The sequence below is a fragment of the Melospiza georgiana genome, chromosome 4 (assembly GCF_028018845.1).
Source record: "Melospiza georgiana isolate bMelGeo1 chromosome 4, bMelGeo1.pri, whole genome shotgun sequence".
Taxonomy (NCBI): domain Eukaryota; kingdom Metazoa; phylum Chordata; class Aves; order Passeriformes; family Passerellidae; genus Melospiza; species Melospiza georgiana.
This window is the reverse complement of record NC_080433.1, coordinates 58,812,906-58,832,991: the sequence shown is the minus strand read 5'-3', so window position 1 is coordinate 58,832,991 and position 20,086 is coordinate 58,812,906. Positions and strand designations below refer to the sequence as shown.

The 20,086-nt window shown below is 35.6% G+C and overlaps 1 protein-coding gene across 5 annotated transcripts in view; it reads right to left on the bottom strand.

Annotated features, from left to right (window-relative positions):
* PTPRZ1 (protein tyrosine phosphatase receptor type Z1) overlaps positions 1-20,086 on the bottom strand; it is a 131,982-nt gene that overhangs the window by 9,509 nt on the left and 102,387 nt on the right. For 3 of the 5 annotated variants that reach the window (XM_058022672.1, XM_058022673.1, XM_058022675.1), the window contains exons 13-20: positions 16,882-17,026; positions 10,201-10,292; positions 6,852-6,937; positions 4,517-4,537; positions 4,260-4,356; positions 2,758-2,840; positions 1,900-2,034; positions 484-618 (exon numbers count right to left, since the gene is read on the bottom strand). In XM_058022672.1, the coding sequence (XP_057878655.1) occupies positions 484-618; positions 1,900-2,034; positions 2,758-2,840; positions 4,260-4,356; positions 4,517-4,537; positions 6,852-6,937; positions 10,201-10,292; positions 16,882-17,026 (794 nt within the window). The remainder of the gene's footprint in view (positions 1-483; positions 619-1,899; positions 2,035-2,757; positions 2,841-4,259; positions 4,357-4,516; positions 4,538-6,851; positions 6,938-10,200; positions 10,293-16,881; positions 17,027-20,086) is intronic. The other 2 variants (XM_058022674.1, XM_058022676.1) reach the window with 1 other exon arrangement.

The following is a 20,086-nucleotide window of genomic DNA, read 5'->3' as shown; positions in this document are numbered from 1 at the left end:
GGGTGAGAGACTAGATGTCTCAGACATTTATGTGGCTGGAATAAATTAAGTTTTCAGAATTCTCAAAGTAGCTAACATCACCCTGCTGAGCTGAGATCATGCTGGTTCTGGTTACAATAAAACAAAGTGTGTATTCACATGTCTTCAAAAAGGAAAATGGAGAGATGAGGCAGGTAATTTAACTCATCCCACATTTTCTTCAAGTTGCTCTCTTTCTGAAAATGTATCATCCTGCTACCCAGGCAGTCAAAGTCCACATCAGCTCTCCAATGTGGTCACTGCTTTTTCCCTGATGTTCCTACAATTTCTGAGTTTGTTTATCTGGTCAAATTAACTAAAGTTCACAAGCATCTTGGCTGGCTGAGATGTAAAGGATTCATCTTCACATATACAGCAGAAAAGAGTTGTCAACTGCCTTAAAAATATTCTGAGCATCTTTTAACACTTCCTTTTGCCTACTTGTGTTTTTAGGATGTCACAAACCTTTTTTATCTTGGTGTTTCTAAGAGTAAAATTCCTCACAGTGTAATAGGCAAGTACATGAACACTCTTCTGAGTAACCAAGAAGTTCCCATATTCTTCACTACCTTCAGCAGGCCAGTACTGGTCACATTTTCTCTGTTAGAAAGAAATTTTCTCTGTTAGAAAATTTCTCTATAAGTAATAGAGAAAAAACCTGTAAAATGTCAAATTAGTAAGCTGAAAAGTTCAAATTTAAGAGCAGAATAAAGCATGAAACTGTATTGGGACTGTCAATATACCCAGTTTATAGTAGACATGATCTTCTGTGCAGGAGAACGAATTACAATTATTTTGTGCTGTAGAGGGATAGCAGTTCAAAGATGCTCTTTATTTGGAAAACTCAAAAAAAAAGAGGTTTAAATCATACTATCAGAGTTAAAAGGGTCCAATATTGTGGAATTTTGCATTCTATAGACACTCTAAAACCTAAAGAAAAAACCATGATCTATAGGAAACATAGGAATACATCCAAGTCAGTAGAGTCGTATGTGGCTTCTGATTAGTTTATAGTATGAGCAGAGTATATATGGAGGAGAGGGTAAGAGTGAGCCTGTGTAAGGCTAGAATATACAGGAGAGAGCTGTGATATGTCCAGCCTTTTGGCTGGGTAGTCATACAGCCTTCTCTAAGAGGATTAGAAGTGTGCTTGTTTATAGCATGGTGTTACAAATGAAGTGGTACTCCCAGTCAGCCCTCATCTGAAATTACTGTGTCTATATCACCTGAGAAATGCCTTATAGATTTTATAAGATTTGCATTCATTTTAGGCATTGCTGCCAGTGTGTGGCACGGGAGATGCAATGTCCCCTCACGTGAACTCCCATCACGTAATCAGAGAAACACACCCTGTGGTGGGATTCGACCTCATTTGGTCTCACTGGACAAATGTGTGTCCAGTCATGTAGTAGGAAAGGAACTGTGAGTACCATGGGATGTTAACAGGGAGCAGACAGTGAATATCCAGCAAAGTTCACTTGAACTACATTCTTCTCCTTGTCAGGGTCCAAGGCAACCCTGACAAAGTGCATGATGGCAAGGACATAAGCAGATTGGTAGCAGAATGTGGGCACAAGGCCCACAGTATTCTTAGAAAGAATACAAGTATTCTTTCTTTCAGTATAAGATGTTTTTTATTTTTGTGGTTAGAACATGGTATTTTCAAGATTTATTGAATATTTTCTTTAGTTTCATTCTATAAGTCCTCAACTGTATACTTCTGTAGCCAGAAGTATACAATCCAGGTACAGGCAACTACTACAAACTATTGCTTTTTGCTCAATAATTGACTAAACCAGATTTTAAAAAGAAAGATGGGAATTTGCTACAGGTAGATTTACCAACATTAGAGAAGTAAAAACTGGACAACAGTACTCATACCCTTCCTTTCTCAATGAGATTAGTTATCATCACAATAACTTCCACGTTATGTTCCCATATCATTCTCCAGAAATCTTCTGCTGTTGATTTTAGAGGCCCTTGAGCTGCAATGTAGGCTTTTGGCTTGTTGTAGCCCTAAATTGAAATAACAGAAATGACACTTGTCAAACCACTGTCCATGAGCAAAAGGAGTTTGGGAGCTGTACACGATATTTCATGTATTTTTTGAAGACTCTGCAAAACTTTAAAGTGCTTTTAAATTTTTAACTGTTGACTTTGTGGAAACCCTGTGGTATCAAATGACATAGGAATACAACTGTCATGCCAGTGTTTATCAGTCCAACAAATAGGATCTGTATGTTCAAATGTCCATGCTTAGGCAGAACATTGACATGAAAGTGATTAGGAGACACACACAGACATTTTTGCATTGCAAAAGTGGTTTAAAAGATGAATTATGATCATTCACATGTAAATAATTATGTAATGAAAACTGTTAATGGTATCTTGGTGAGACTCTGAGCCAAATGGCATCTTCCTCTCATGAGACTACCTCAGATGGGAGAATTAACCACTCAGATACTTCTAAAATGGCTCAGATGTGAAGGACATTTTTTCTTTAAAAATGCCCCTTGTTAAGCTGCTGCTGCTACAATACCAAGATGGATTCAAGAAAGAATTGGCATTTTACCTGTGCTTTAACTTTGTAGGCTTAACTTTAACTGCAAAAGTTTTTTTAACAGAATCTGTAGTATTGTGATACTTTTTTGGAATTAAATCTAATTCTCTCCATACATATTTTTTTTTACAGAAAAGGCTGACAGATCAATAGGCCAATAGATAGAAAAAGGCACTTACATCGACGTAGTTTGCATTGATGTAATCAGTCAGTTTTCCATCCTTTTCAGCAAGCTGTGCTAATTTAACCCTAGTATGATCATCTGCAGTAAAACAAGGGAGAAAATAAGTATTTTTGGTAAGAATTATATTCTTTCTCATAAAAATAATGAAACGCATTTTTACAATACACTAACAATCACATATGCAAACATACTCTCCTTGGATATGAATCAGATTAAAAATTCTAATGTGTGGAAAAATGAATTAACCCAAATTTTGAAGGGATCCAGAATCTAGTGGCCTGAAGAGCAGTACCAGGGGTCATTTTAGCCACTATGACATGCTTCCCCTATGTCCTCTAGCTGCTGCTTGTAAAGGTGTCCAGGTCTTCCATCAGTCCTGTGTCATGACTGCCAAATCTGCACAGTGGGGTGTCTCAAAATGACAGCAGGCACCAGCGTTGAGGAACTTTAATTCCAAGTTAAAAGAGTGGACTCTGGAGAGCAATGGGCCTTGAAAATGCTGGCTGTCTGGAGAGTCAGCAGTAACTACATCAGGGGGAGATGAAGTGTTCTGTAGCCTGCACTGATCGTCTGAACTACACTTGAGTCTCTTATAGAGGACAATTCTTGCTACTTCAGCTGCCCTAAGCTGCCTCTGCACCGTTTTTTAATAAAACAACTCCTGGGCTAGCACCTTTTGTATGACCAGGTATGAAACACAGTGGCAGAGGAAAATCCCTGAGTTTTTGTTGCTTTAGAGACATTAGCCAGAGAGATTGGCATTTCTTGTTGCTGGTTTACATCTTCTTCTGCCCAACAGCTGACCCAGTTCTGACTTTTTAAATTAAGCTTTAGTGTCACTGAATTCTGAAGATACATTTAATTTAGAGCTTTCTTGTAATCAGAACAAAGTTGAAATGCTGTAGAGAGTTAAAAAAAAGAATTGAGCCACCAAATGATCAAAAACCCAGAGGAAATGTCTTGAAAAAGAGATTAACAAAACTGAGTAGATGTGTTACAGAGAAGAAAAATCTGGGAGAGTGATGCAATGGGCAAACAAGTGTACTGGCTAATGAAGCTGTTGTATTACATTGTTGCCAGGCATAACACAACATAAAGCCAGAACATTTATGTTTATATTTGACAGTAAATATATCCAGGGATTTTGAAGCTCATAGAGACAATAAATCACCATTATTCTAAAGCAGAGATGGATTAATTTTGACAATCAAAGCTTCTTTGGCTTTCTAATGGCATTATCATGAAATCTCCCAATTCCCTTTGGGTCATTGCAGAAGACAAATGTATCTTGCTAACACATGCTCACCAAAGCAGCAGAATGTCAGAGGACTAACTTAAAGAAATGTGAAATCTGATACCAGCTCCTCTCCAAGGAGCACTTTGCTGATCAATAGCTGGAGATTTCAGTGCAGAGGTATTTTTGCTCCTGCTAATAACATATAAACTGTACTTGTTTATAATGATTTCTCACACAAAACAAGTGATGCCTTTACTTACAAGCAACAATGTTTATGTATCGATTCTTATTCTTGTTGTCAGGGTGATTAGAGCTGTCTGATGTAATACCTAGATCTACAGTACAGCTCTGGATTTCCTGAAAAAAAGTATGTCACACTTTAGTGACTATTAAGATATAAAAATGTCTTTAAATACTATAGGCAAGCATGAAAATAACCACAACCTTATACCCAATTATCTATGATATTTTACAACTACTTCATTGCTAAAAAAATTGCAGTGAAATAATTCCTTACCTGATAAAACTCTTTCAGTGTCTAATGAGGGAATGAATGCAAAAAAAGTAAAAAAAATCAAATTCCACAGCACAGAACAAATGGATAAGTGTTTATATAAATTACATTTACTATATGGAAAACAGTTATGGTCATGCAATATATCCATAATAACAACAAAACTGAATATTTTGACATAACTCCTAAAGGGAACAAGAGGTAATTTTCCCAATTAAAATACTGGAATCTCTTTTCCTATCTTTAATGTTAGACCTTAAGCCAATGAAAGCTTGTACATATGAGCAACATCACAGACTTTAGCCAGATTATCTATATATGTAACAGTTCACTGGAATTTTTATGTGTCCTTATAAATGCATTAGTTTCGCTGAGGAATGCTTTTGCTCTCTTTGCATTCAGCTGCAAAACCTCCCCTGGAGCAGGACTGTGTGCAGTTCAGACAGGCTCACAGCACTCTGGGGAGAGACAGAGCTACAGCCCTCGCTCAGGCTGCCTGCGGTCTCACAGTGAAGCCAACAATTCTGCAAAGAGAGGGACAGGCTGGACAAGACAGGCACAAAGTCTGTAAGACTCACTAATTAATTCATTTTATTGATTGCTTTAGCTGACAGGAAACTCAAACATTTATAAGGTTCACATTTTTAAACAGCAAATACATTGCCATCACTAAAAGTACTAATGGTGTCTCCCAAGACTCTTCAGAATTCATTTTAATGTCAATCACCTTAATCTATTTAAATACATATATGAAATATTGTTTTCGGTTTAAAAAATAGATATTAAATGAGTTATTTTGTAGTAATAGAAAAAAAAAACTTGCTACCCCACCAAAAAAAAAATAAAAATCTGAACCACCCTTGTACTATTCAAATATATGCTAACTCTGCAAAGACAATATTTTCAGTTCTTTCCAATCTTCTAAGTTCTCTATCAGTAGAGAAAATAACTGAACACTAGCTCTGGAGTAGTCCATAAAGGCAAAAAAGATCTCCAACAAATTATGAGGACACTGATTTTTTTTTGGTTATAATCAAAACTAGCATTTCAGATGCTAGTGGTTTTTTTTTCAGAAATATTTCAGATGCTGCAGCTGTAGCTCAGAGACATGCACTATATTTGGTCTTTAGATCACTACTGTAATTTAGGAAAAGTAAAATTGTAGGAAAAAATCAATTTAGAATGAACAATCTGATTTCTGTATTGCTGCACTGACTAATGCTGAAAGAACTTTGCATCCACTGTATTTACCTACAGTCCTTCAACATCTGCTCTCATTAACAGCTAGCCAAGCTGGAGTCCAGTTCCATCAGTGCATATGCACATGTGTAATGTATGAATATGTACTGGACATTCACAAGTATTTACAAATTTGGTCCCACAGTCAAATGGATATTCTGGATGTTAAATGAATTCAAGAAGAAATGCTGATGAAGAGGGTTATGTGAAGGACATGGAATTTTTGGTTCACTGTATCACAATACATTGGCTGGGGAAACAAAAGTAAAACCTGAAGATGCAAAACTCTGAATTTTTACTTTCATTATTGTTTATGCAACAGGAATATTACCATCGTATTTTACCTTAATATAGATCTACTAAAATAGTTGTTTCTATCCCAACTGACTGATTTTATTACAAATCTCTTGTAAAAATTGCTAATGGCACAGCTTTAATTAGGTATTTGGGGTTTTAATGCTTATGTGAATTAAGTTAGAACATATCCATATTTAAAATGATTGCAATACCCGAGTGGGAAAAACAATGAAGATCATTAATTACATATGGTGATAGTAACATTATAGATTACAGCATATGTTTCAACATTTTGAAATACCTCTTGTGAACCATATAATTTAGGAAAGGAACTGTAAAACTTTCACTACCACATATGAAGACTACATTAGCTCCCCTGTTAATCAGAAGTCTTGCCACTTGTACTCATTATTACTTCCATTTTATTTTCTCTGTAAATGGAACAAGCAAATATGAGTAGCCTCTGCAAAATTCAATTTTCATTAGTATTGGAACAGCTTTAGATCTATCACTATATCTGATAAACCATATACATTGCACTGCCTTTGCACAGTTTATTCACACTATTATTCAGTATTTTATCACAATAATAAACATTCCCATTTGTATTCCAGTCCTGATTTTAGGAATCTCCCTAGGCTTTATGCATCAACTCTGTACAGTCATCAAATCACTCACATTTACACGCATTCATGAAATTGGTGCCCAAGTCAGAATGTAATGTCCCTGGTTTTGTTTGCAGGCATTTAAACTTAACATTATTTGAACGTGCTAATAAAAAGATGACATCATAGAGCCATACCTCAAATTCTTCAGAAAAACCATTACTTGCATGTAAATCTGCAACATGTTTGGGAAAATGCTTTATTGGAATTGCTCCAACATCATCTTAGGGGTGGGAAAAGACAAAAAATATATTTATGTAGAATAAAAAGCCAGTGACATATAATTAAGTTTATATGTAGGCAATCCACAAAACATCCTGAAATAAAATTCTTGGCATGAACTTTGTATACACAACTCCCAAAAAAATACAACATCCTTTGATGCCATTAACATTTCTGAAACAGTTACCTAACACTTGTACATTTCTAAATTATTATTTGGAAAGAAGAAAATGAAAATGCCTTGCTAGGTCTTGCTCTGTCTGTAAGCCCCCCAAATCAAGGAGCTGATTCTGCAAGATGCTGAGCTTGTCTGTAAATAGAAGAATGCACAAAATTCCCTGTGAATTGAAGGAGACATGGGAGGATTAGCTCTTTGCTGCAAGATGTTCAAAAGGAGAGAGCACAGCTCTGAATAATACTGACAAAGCAGGAATGATGAGGCAGAGTGGTCTGGGTGCTCCACGCTGATCAGTGTTGCACTGGAACTTGGAGCCCCACAGTCCCAAGCCTACTCAATTAAAGCAGCATTAAGCCAGTATTTTCACATTAACTGACACTTGCATGTTTGCATTGGCATGCAAAAGAAACAAGAATTAATTTTCATCTTTTACTGCATTAGTGACTACTTTCCATACAGAATTTTCTCCCAGCTCTCCTTGTGATTCTATGATTACCTCTTGATAATAATCTTATTTCTGATCACGGCAGTACTGACCACAGATTTCCACATCAGGATTCATACTTCAAGTTTTAAATGAAAGTTTTATGTTTAAGACTTTTGGGCTACTCGCAAAGAAAACATCTATACTCTTGAGGAATAAATATGATTAATGTAACATCTCCATTTTACTTTAGACAAATACAAAAAACACTTGTGTAGAATATGCATCAGAAATAACATCAGAAACCTTTGAGACTTTTAATCTTCTCTTTACTGCAAATATGCTGTGTAAACAAAGTCATCTGTTTGCTAATTATCTGCTAAAGGATGACATTATTTCACTGAGATTTGGTTCCGAATAATAATTTTGTTGTATTTTTTTTAAAGCCTTTCATGGTTTAAAAATAGGTTTATTTCACAATCTGTAATTTCATCATCATTTCATATGTGAACAAAATGTCAGAAACATTGAACAAGGCCCTGCTATTCACATCAACAGATGTTCAGTATTTAGCACACCTAATAATTTTAGCTTTCAGTTACCAAGAATTTGTTGATTTGTACTAAGATCCATCTGGTCTCCCACTTATATGACTGGATCAGAATACAAAGAGTGAATTTATCCAGTCAAGCCTAAGAGAAGCTGAACAAATGTGTAACACAATCTTCACACTTTGGAGATTAAACCTGGCATGAAGTGTTTATCCTAATGGTATGCAAACACAAAACCAAAGGGAAGGTAAATGACGCAAAGAGTGAATACAATAATGGAGAAATAAATCTTAGGTTTTGTTTCCTTGCCTGTGCAAATCTCCCAATTCAATCACTTCTGGACCCATGAATGTATTTTATATCTGGATGGCAAATATCACTTCAAACTACTTAAGAGTTTGATAGTGGATCTGAATCCTACCCTGTAATTCATTACTGTTTAAATGCATCTTTGAATTTGCTGTGAAGAGCCATGGCATTTTCTGCGAATAACTGCAGATCTCCTATCTATGCCAATGAAAGGAAGGAAAACTTCCTTCCTACATATAATTCTATGGAAGGAAAAAATATATAATGAGATCTGTGGAATGTCCTTTTGGTCACAGCCATAAGAATTAAACTTAGCAGTTGCAAAACACGCTTCCTGCCTTACACTCTTTTCTAGTATTATACTGTAATTAGATGCAATTTTAAAATTACACTGTTGAAACATCTATGCAATAGAAAACACAATAACTGTTCACTTGACATCTGTTGCATGCAAAATAAAACTATTTCCTCAGTGCTTGCAGCTTTTTCCATAAAATATGTTGTCTATCTTCAGTCACTGAGAAAAAAAAATTCTCTTTAGTATCTATCACCATTTCAGAAGAAAAACCTCCAGTTTCAAAACATGCATTTTAGGCACTCAGAATAACTGTAAGTGCAATTATGAAATGGAAAACTCTTTCCCCCCAAGGTGAATTGGTCAGAAAAAATTGTAAGAAAATGATACAGTTGTGGTTCAATACAGTTAATGATGGAGAGTTAAAGCAGAGATTTCCTATGATTGCTGCTTATTCTTATATAATCATGTTTTCTGAAATCAAGCCATAGCTCTGCTTTTTAACCATTTAGTAATAGGTTATGCATCTCCTAATAGCATCAATCCTTACAAGATGCATTTAAAGATGTCTACAATGCAGTTACAACGGAAGCCCAATGTTTGGGATTTATTTGTGTTTACTACTTGTTCACACAAAGGTTGATTTTCTTCCTTTAGTCATTCCATGAAAATCCATCTTGTATAATAGCATAGTTTGCAAAAATATTGCTTGTGGAACAAGATAATTTTGTCTCATAGGTGAGAATGTGGCTTAGGATCTGCTTCAGAATTAATTGATTTTGGGTTTAAGTAGATGAATGAAATTAATTTATTTCATTCTACAGACTGAAAAAATTGGAAGGCTGCATGTGCTCCTGTGATACTCTTTGAGAAAAGAAAGGAAACAGTTTCCCCAAATAAATGTGGTGGCTGTAGAATCAGAAGATGCTAATAATATTCTGAACTTCTGTATTAATTTAATGAGAGGTTCACATAGCTATACCATAGTAATTATGCTAGTAAAATACATAAGTATAAGAACACGCTGTAATTGCAAGTGAAATGCAGACAGATGAGGCACATCCTCATTCTGCTGGTAAAAAGAATAGGACATGTTCTATACACAGGTGACAAATCCAATTAGAGGCAGAAATACAACAGAGTCTGCTGCTGGTGTAAGTCTCTAGAGCTATTTAGTGCAGCTCAGATGGCTACATGAGCAGCCACTCTAGGGAGGCTGCACTTGGGATGGCTACAAAGCACACAGTATCCTTGAGGCAACACTGCAAAATGAAGATATTAAGATATTTCTCTTCTGAGTTACCTGCAGAAGAGACCATTAATAACACAAGTCTGCCAATATCAAGTGTACCTGTTTACACAGATTTGTACAAGAGGTTACAAATCTCTGGTTTATAGTTATTGTATTATATATATTGTTATAGTATTTGAAGAATTCTTATTGACACATATAAAGCAGCACCTTCCAACAGTTAACACTGATCCACAGAACAGTTGCCAGAAATACCTGAGACTGGGAAGATTGGAGCTGGGGGACCAGAAATCACTCGAGGTGATGTATTATCTTCTAAATAAAAATGAGCAGTCTGGAAACATTTCCTAGAAAGGAATAAATATACAAAAAAATTGAAAAAAAAGAGAAACCAACAAAACATTAGCTGAGATGATTTAGAATTTTGGCATTATTGAGTCAGAAAGAAAAATCATGGTTTTGAAAACCAATTTTCATGGAGTGTCAAATACAACTGCTATAATATAAATATTCTCCCAGCACATCACCAAATTATGCATACAACATGAAGATACTACATTACCTCAGCATAATACATAGTTCATGCATCTTTACCTATACCAGAAGCAGAAGATAGAGCACACATCAGACATAGTGACAGCTAAAGGAAAAACTCTGCATCAGGAGCTACTCTAGATGCTGTGTAACTCCAAGTACATGAAACATCACTGTCTTCCTTACTTATCCAAATTCCCTTAAATAATTACTGTTCCCTTTCAGGTGATGATGCTAGCCTGAAGATGGAGCAATGTTTGAGATCAGTTCTGGCAATTCATTGACAGATGCTACTTCAGAAGTGGAAATGCAATAAAAGCAACATGTAACTGCCAAAACAGTGGCTCTAGAACTGCTGTGACTGGGGCTAAACAACTTTTCATAATGTAATCACAACACTGAGGGACACCTTAACCAAGGAGGACTTGCCTAAGCTGACAGACAGAAACAGGGGGATTTCTAACTCCAGGAGATGCTAGCTTTGTTGCAAAAAACATTGAAGTATGAATGCAAATGGAACCAACCTTAACTATGACTCACAATGTTGTTTGTATCTGTGCTATAATCCAGATGTGAAGATAATAGGAATAGCATCTGTTAAGAATTCAAGCTATTCAAAGGAATGAATAACTAACTGCTGCTGTAAGCATTGCAAAGCCTCTTTAATTAAAAAATCTCCATATGATTAGACATGCTAATAACAATCTTAACTTTGGGTTATTCAATCTCTCTGAAATATTATTCATAATCATTAAATTTCAAAATAAATATATGCCTCATGAAAATACTAATCTCATTTTATATTTACAAGATTCTGCTTCTTCAGATCTGTTGGCTGCAGCCATTCTATGATTGTTACTTTGTGTAATCACTGTTATTTTAAATTCTGTATCACTGCAGTCATAAAAACTGCATAATTCTGTTCCTGTATCGCTGCAGTCATAAAAACCCCCATATAATTGTTATAAACAGAAATAAATTTTGAAGTTACTTTGAGAAACAGATAGGGAATATGTGGCTGTTGTTATTCTTTCCAGAACCATTAATATAGATAATAAAGACTTTGGTAAGCTTATTTGAATTAAGCCTCTGGGAAACATACCCATATTCTCAGAATGTGTTGAGAATTTTCTATCGGTGTACAATACAGATTCTCTTAAAACACAAGAAAAAGCAGACAGCTACCTAAAAGAAAACTGAGACATGCAGAATAGTTCTGGTAACTCACATGACAATGAAATCTGAAGTCCAGCTAGAATTCTCTAAAAGTGTATTTGTGACTTTGAGAGAAACTTTGACTTTGCATGAGATATCTGGAGCAATACTATCTGTTATGTACGTGGTTTCACTTAGAAATGGCAATTTTGGATGCAGACCAAGAACCCACTCTGCAGGAACCTGGGAACACCCTTCTAAATTTTAGAGTCTCTAGCATCAGAGTTAGTGGCTGCTGAGGTGAGAGAGCCTGTCTCCATGCTAGCACAAAACTCGAGAGTTAGTATCAGAACTGTGTGTGTGAAATATCTGTGAGATGCAGGCAAGTCTCCAAGTCTTCAAATCATGAAACACTTTGGAAAGTCTGGCCCTGTCTGCTGGGCACAGCAAATGCTGTGTTGTGTTTATTAAAAACTGACCAACCAAACATGCCAAACAGTCTGATGTGAAAGCTCCAAACCCAAAAACTGTCTTTCCCCCAAACATCTACTGCTTGTGAACAACCATCACATGTAACGTTTATGGATTAACGTCACCTACTTGCTTGAGAAAAGATTGAGCTGTAAAGAATTTAATTAGCATAATGACTTTCACATCTAAAGCTGCACTTACAATGTCCTCATATTATGCCATACACTCATTATCCCTCACTGAGCCAATGTATTTTTAATCTTTAAAAATTAATTGTGGCTGAAAATAAATTACACCCTTAGCACATTCGGGAGACAAATTCATAGCAGTTGACTTAACCTGTAATAAGACTCATAAATAGGCACTCCATCTGCTTCTGCATCGGCACTGAAAGCCTTCATGACTAAACCTAACGTTAATACTCACATCTTGTTAATTATCACTTGTTGTTAATGAAAAAAGTGATGACTATTTCAAACTTCCAGACAAAGGTTCCATCACTCAATAACCTGATTATTTAATTTACACCTTTCATCTCAGCACTTAGATGTCCAACCTAAAACTGTAATTTGTAATTTAGACACTGCACTTGTTCAAACACACACTTTATATATGGGGGCAGTGCTAAACCACTGAATTAATTACAGTGTCTGGATCTGTGCAACAGCAGCAGCAGCAGCACTTCAGTCTGACAGGAGGGATACTGGATCTGAATGAACGCTTCAATGGCAGCTACATGAGACTACACAACCAGGCCTCAGACTGTGGGGGACACAGATTTCCAAGCATTATCCTTAATGGATATTAATTATTCATTTTTTAAATAGCTCCAATTAATTTTATGTGTTTGTCAAGTGGAATTTTCATTGTCATATTTTATTAAGACTTTCATTTATGACATGGCACACTGTTGAAAAGTTTTTCCTTTATGGATGGATGAGTGTGGCCTCCGTATATTTAAATCTGGTTTAAGTGTTTCTGCATGTCCAGGTTTAAGGATCCTCAGAGAAGGTTCTCAACTCTGTTCCCATAAACTTATCACAGGACTCAAGGCATTAGTTCAAATCATGGCTAAGAAAATAACATTCTCTGACAGGTATGGTTCAAATTATACAAGGTGGTAGAGGAAATTTAAAATGCAAATAACTACTCAGGGTGTTGTCTGTCATCAGCTTGGTAATTTCTGAAGTGTTGTTATCGTGAGATGTCTAACAGGCTGCATGACAGGCAGCTGATACTCAGTGTGTCTACAGATGCAAATGGACCTGGAAGTGCATTAGCAGTTTGTGGTTCATGTCAACAGAGCTGGTCTTTTACCACAATTCACATATGTTTGTTGAAAAAGAACTTTGAATGGTACAAGGCCCACTGATAGTTGTAACCATGTTACTATTCTCCAAGCTCTTCCTACAATAAACATTACAAAAGCTGATCTGCACAAATATGAATAATTAGGCAAAATAGTAATAATGAAGCTGTTAAGAAAAGAAGAGAGCAAGTACATTCAGGTATTCCCACCACATCTCTGCTGCAAGAACTCAGAAAATAGACAGATACTGAAAGAAATGGATAGACTCTAGATGTGGACAGAAAATTCTTTCTAATGCTATTTAAAAAAGTCTATCTGAACAGCAAGGCCACTAAACAGGGCAAAGAATCTCCTTGTTTATTCCACTGTAATCTTAATCATGCTGAAGAAATGAAAGGAAAATTACATTGCTTGAAAATTGCTTGAATTAAAAAAGATACACAAAACCAGAGTAGTTAAAAATGGTGTATTTTCCTACTGGTAATTATTCAATCTTTAGACAATATTGCCATTAGAAGTTTTAATCCCTGTCAGAGAAATAAATATCTATAAAAAAAAGATTCAAATTGTGCCTAATGAGATAGTGAAGAGATTGAGGAATTTCCTCAAGCGCTGATTAACAATTTCATTTAAAAAACCCCCAAAACCAAAACCCAAACAACAGATGGTACAGAATTATTTTTCTGATACAAATCACTAAAGTGAAGAAATAAATAATTTTGTCTTTCTTTAACCTTGAGAGACTGGAACTTGTTGCTCTTGGTAGTTATTTGGTTTTAAACCAAATAACACACCTTTTGAATATTCTAATAAGGAGCTAATAGTGGGAACAACACAAAGCATTATTCATTTATGTGACCAGCTGAGATAGACCAATTTTTTTGGTTTTTCTGGACTACCATTGCAAAAGAATTATAGAATAGCTTCTTGTAAACGTAAGTGTTTTTTATGAACTTTAATAAGTGAAAATAATCGGTCCAAATTAGGGGGAAAAAAGTGCAAAATAAAAAGAAACATTAACATCTAAGAGCAGTTATTTCAAAACAAATGAAATCCATTAGAAAAATCTTAAAGATTTTCCAGGCTTAATGAAATCTACATAGCAATGAACTCAATATTTTGATTTTTTTCCAGTCTTTAATGAGAGGTGAATGTTTTAGCAACTTTGAAAGAGGGCTGTAAAGTCCTATCTACGATGCATAGTCTTTATGTTACATTCCCCTGAAATAAGAAATAGTTACTGGTGTTATCATAATGACAAGAGAAGTTTGAGGATTAACAATAAAAGAGCTCCATATTTTATTTTGTAGTACACAAGAAATACAGAAAAGATTAGATTCAAGGCAAGAAGATATTCTTGCTAACAGGATTTTTGTTTCATTTTGAAAGACCTGTTTTACAGAATTGTTCATTCCCAGAGAAAGAATACAAAATGAACACAATGTTATTTGACAAAAACAAGCTTGTAACGCGTAGGATTACTAGAACTGCATTGTACAATCTGGGTCTTTAAATGCATGGCCTTCTTTAGCAAATAGAAGAGATTTCAAATACTGCTCAGCATCAGGGATGAAATCCCTTGAAAGTTGAATGTGAACAATCATGTTGCATAACATGAATGACAAAAAAAATTCTCAGAATGCAGATGGTTAGCTGGAAATCCTGGGATGGAGAATAGAGTTATCCAAATAAGCATAAACTAAGAAATGACTTTTGCAATTATTATGGCAATTAACCACTACCTTTAAAAGCAGAAGAAATCTTTCTCAAGGTTCATCAATCAAGTGTCTTTAATCATGGCAAAGGCTAGCACACTTGCCTGGAACAAAGGATGCTTGAACTCAATTTCTCCAGCCTAGTCTGTTCAGTGATGGAATGAGTTCTGTCCCCATGTGGGACACACCCTGATAGGCCAACATAAAACTAGTGTCAGGAGACTAGCAGAAAAGTCAGTAAGCATAATCCTGACATCACAGCCTGGAGATTACAGTAGTCAGCAGTTTGGAAAGGGCCAAAGTTAATGGTTCTTCACCATTTTTTTTTCATTTTAGATTAAGCAGGGTTATTTGGGATGAAGGAAGAAGAAACAAGCTCTGGAGGCATCTGAAAGAAGATCTTTGGGCCTGTCTTCACAATTCTTTGTACAGTCCCTGTAAGAGCCAAATCCTGTTCCTGGCTGCTAGTTTATGTGTTAGCACGGTGGAAGCAGGATCAGGTTCCTGACAATCCCTGAAATAGAAGTTTTTGCAATTATTTCCCCCTTCTGGCCCCACCATGGCATTTCCTCCCTGACAATCTATACAGAAAGTCTTGGGGCTGTGCAAGGGTATTGAGAGCTTGAGCAGGCATGTCCCTAGGAAGAGTCACTTTACCCAGAACCAGTGGGAGAGTGCCAAAGCCTTGAGCAGTGCCACATACTGCCATGTGGCTGACAAGGTCCCTGTTACATTTTTAGTTCAGACCAACTTGCAGTATTTCACACAATGCTAGACACAGTTTGGGGTTAGCACGAGGCAGAGGCCATCCCCAGTTAGCAATGTGAATGCAGCCACTCTTTTTATCCTCTCTGAGGGAAGTAATTTCAGCTGTATGAAAGAGATCTGTGCCATGCTAGCTGATCTGTTTTATTTTACAGTGTGGACACAGTTTTTTCCTCTTACTGATTATGTTATAATGACTTCTAATAACCATCAATTCCCTTTATCCTACTTTTTTTTTTTTTTTTTTACTGGCTTATCAAATTATCAAGTCACAGAGAAACACATCCATGAGGAAACCTGAGCACATGTGAACATGAAACACATCTGCAGTTATCCACTAAAGCTTTGAAAGACCAAAGCTAATCTTAGTTTGTCAGAATCACAAAGTAGAATGACTTTTTAATCACAGAGCATCCTGAGAGCTACTCAGGAAGTGATCTTCAAACAATTACACTATTATAGTATCATTAAACTAACCACTTTCTGTCTTCCACAGAGCATCAGCACACTCCTACAGTGCCATATGAATTGCTTATTTACATAGTCCTGTTGAGGACAATAGATTCTCATTCTAAATTGATAACTACCTTTTTAATGGGTAAAGGACTGCAAAGATAGTAAATAGTCCCATGCCATGATGTCTATTTTTCTTTTCCCTCTGGTTTTTCCTAGTGCTCTGTTTAGTCACTTGGTTTCTAGGCATGAATCATGAGTCTATCAATATGGGAATCTAAGGTCTATCAATATGGGAATAAACTATTTGTAGTGGTTAAACCCTCTGCAAAAAAAAAAAAAAAAAAAAAGCATCTGAGTATTTTGGACAGAAACCACTTTATTTTGTCATTTTTAAGACACTGAGCAATATGAAGGCAAGGTAAGAGACATGATCCAGTCTCCCTCCTGTAAATCAGCTCAATAATGCCCATCACATTTTTCAAATCATACCTCTTTAGGACTGAAAAAAAGATCAACCAAAATACAACTTACCTCCAGTAAATGAGAATACCCACAAGAATCACTAGACAGATAAAAGTCAGGGCTGATACGACCACAAGTGGTATAACTGTCTTCTTCTCTGATTCCAGACTCTCAGCTAGACCAATACGAGACTCATGGCTAATATTACTTGCCTCTGCAGTCAGAGAAAATTGAAACAGTCCAAGTTTAAATTCTGAGAAAAGCACAGCACAGTTGAATGTGTCTTATAATGAGCCTACTTAATATCACTTACCTCTATTTTTTACTATGTACCGCAGAAAGTTTATACATTTGCAAACCAGCTTACAGAAGATAAGCAGATAGAAGGCAAAGCAAAGTGTTCAAGCTTATGTGACTCAGCCCTCCAGCAGTGGAAACTTCTCTTTGTAAGAATAGCAGATTGTTGTTAAAATTCAGAAGAAAGTTTTTTTATTTTAATCTGTTTTATTAGCTGAAAGCCAAATGAGTTAAGAAATCTGAATACATAATATTGGAATGTGCATTGGAATTGATATTAAACTGTCAGTCATATAATGCAAATCACTTCTCTGGCTAACAGGTTAATATAAAAATTATCTTGCAAAAGTCTTTACGTGCTTGCTGAATTGCAGTTTAGCTTTCTGTATTTTTATCCATTGCCCATTCTGCCCTTATAGATACATCCCACTTCCTTTGAATCCAATTGCCTCTCTCAACTATACTGGAGCCACACTTAAACGTCCCACCTCCATCTTTACAGGTGCTCAAATTATTATTTAGATCTTGCTTTGGTTTCATGTTTCTGTGAGCCATACACTGTTGGATGAGAGAACTATTTGGACATGGGAATCTGTATGAAGATTAAAACAAAATATTTTATAATTTTATTAAAGAAGGAAACACAATGGTGGACAACACCAATATTTTATTTTTAGCCTTGGTCATACCTCAAGAAATAAGTATTTCAAAGTTGTTACTTTGATGTAAAATAACTGACTTATTTCAATTTGTGCAGTTTACTGTAAGCATTACTTGAGTGAAAATGTAGAAATAAGCACTTTTGTGCTTTTTAGAATTAAACCCCTAGAATGTTTTCTGCTTTTGCGAACAGTCCTAATGCAATGAATTTTCTGTATAAGAGCAGAATTTTGCTGTACAGAAAACATCTGCACTCCATTGGGATTTCAAGAGACCAATTCTTACATGAATGAAAAGCTTTTACACAAAGAGAGGAAGGAATGGAGTTGAATCTGGGGGAAAAAAAAAAGACAGCAAATTACATGCTCTAAATAGGATGTCAAAAACAAATGGCTTCACACAGTACAGAATTCCAGGCAGCTCTATTTTCTTCCATTTTCTTGAGTTTAGAGGCTTTCAGGACTTTATGTGCAAAAAGGTCTAGGCTCTAATTTTGCAGATGTCTTCTTGGTTTAAATTCAAAATACTCTTTAACACCCATATAAACCACTTCTCTTTAAATTCTGCAGCTCAATGGGCAAAGTAATTGAAGGCACAAAGTTGCTTCTGAAAATTCTCCAAGTTTCTGTTGAGTAGGTTAAAATTGGTGCTTCCTATTGATTCCAGAGAAAAACTATGTGTATGCATGAGAAAGCACAATATGATCCCTTTGAAACAGTCAGACTTGCTTATCCAACTCTGGACTAATTCACAGCATAAAATCCAATCCTATCTGTGTGATGACAGTGCTCCTTCAAACTTCATGACCGTATCCTATTAGGATTGCTCCTATGGGGAATGAAGTGCAGGCTTCTCCTGTAACAGGGGGTTTCTTGCCTACTTCATTCACTCCAATGATGGCAGCTGAAAAGGTAGTCTCAGCTATAGCAGATTTCTTTGATTTCTAATAACTGATGTGTTTAGATCCTTTGCACATTTCTTTCTATTAATTTGTCTTAGTTTTTCAACAGAAGTTGAAAATCTGGGTAGCCACAGAGGACTTATGGAGAAAATCCTAGTTCAGAACAAGCATAGTTATGCATCAACAGCTACAAGACTGAGAAAAGTTTAAATGACAATGTTTTTCTGTAATGGTCGCAATGAAAAGACATTTCACCAATTTCTGCAAAATCCATTGCAATGTATAAGTAAGTTCTCAGGTGAGAGATTAATTTTTGTGTTTGCTGCATTTCTTTGTAATTTAATTAAGCAAATATGTCTTTGATTTACAGGAGACCATGTTAGACATGCTGAAATTGAATGTTCAGCTTATTTAAAGTCAATATTGGCATTGTGTGTTGGAAAAAAAGTAATGAACATGAAATGATACTGTAGAGTCTTTCAATAATATCTAGAAGACAAACTAAGTCTGTTGTACTCCTCCTCCAGTACTGTATAATCCTTTTTGAGTTACTATTGATAAAAATTCAAATGACACCCATTATGTAAACTCTAGTATCTTCTGGCAACACTCAGTCATACTAATAACATAGTTTTTGAAATATTAATGCTATTTTTGCTTATTTTGGGAGGAATGTTATGCATTTTACTCAAAGTGGTAGCTACTTACCAGTGAACTAATTCACTTATTAATTCAGTTTTGTAACACCTACCTTGTTAGGACTCTTAGTAATTTCAATGTTCTTTATTCTCTTTTAATTTTATTTTTTATTTTTCATATTGTTCTAGCCCCAACTATATAGAGTGTTAATTTACCTTTTCATATGAGTATTCTGTGGCTCATGAGAAATACAACCTTATGTAATTCAACTGTGTATTTGTTTGTAGGACTGGGCTGAAACCTTCCCAGGCTTTGTGAATGCCATTCCTTAATGGGTTTAGTTGAATGATACTGCCCTCTATAGATGATGCAAGTACATAACAGAAGTTCACTTTATTTTCTAAAACACCAATTCAACCCCTTGTTTGTTTTTTTTCAAAGATCATAGATTATTTTTGGCTTGATTCTTTGATTTTCAATTCTCTAGCACAAGAAGGAATGAAAATTATGTGCCTGAATACTTCAAATTTTCCACAGTGCATTTTTAAATACAAAGGAAATGTGTTATGAATTTTGACTTCTGACTTTATCCTTGGAATCATGGGTTGCAAATACTCTCACTGAATTTAAGAGGAATAAATAAGAAAATAGCATTAAACATAAACATCTAGAGGATAATCTGACTCTACATTGGGAATATGCAAATCTGGCACAAAAAATCTGCATCTCACTGAAATGTGAAAGTGGCATACACAGAGTAAAAATGAATGTTTTTAT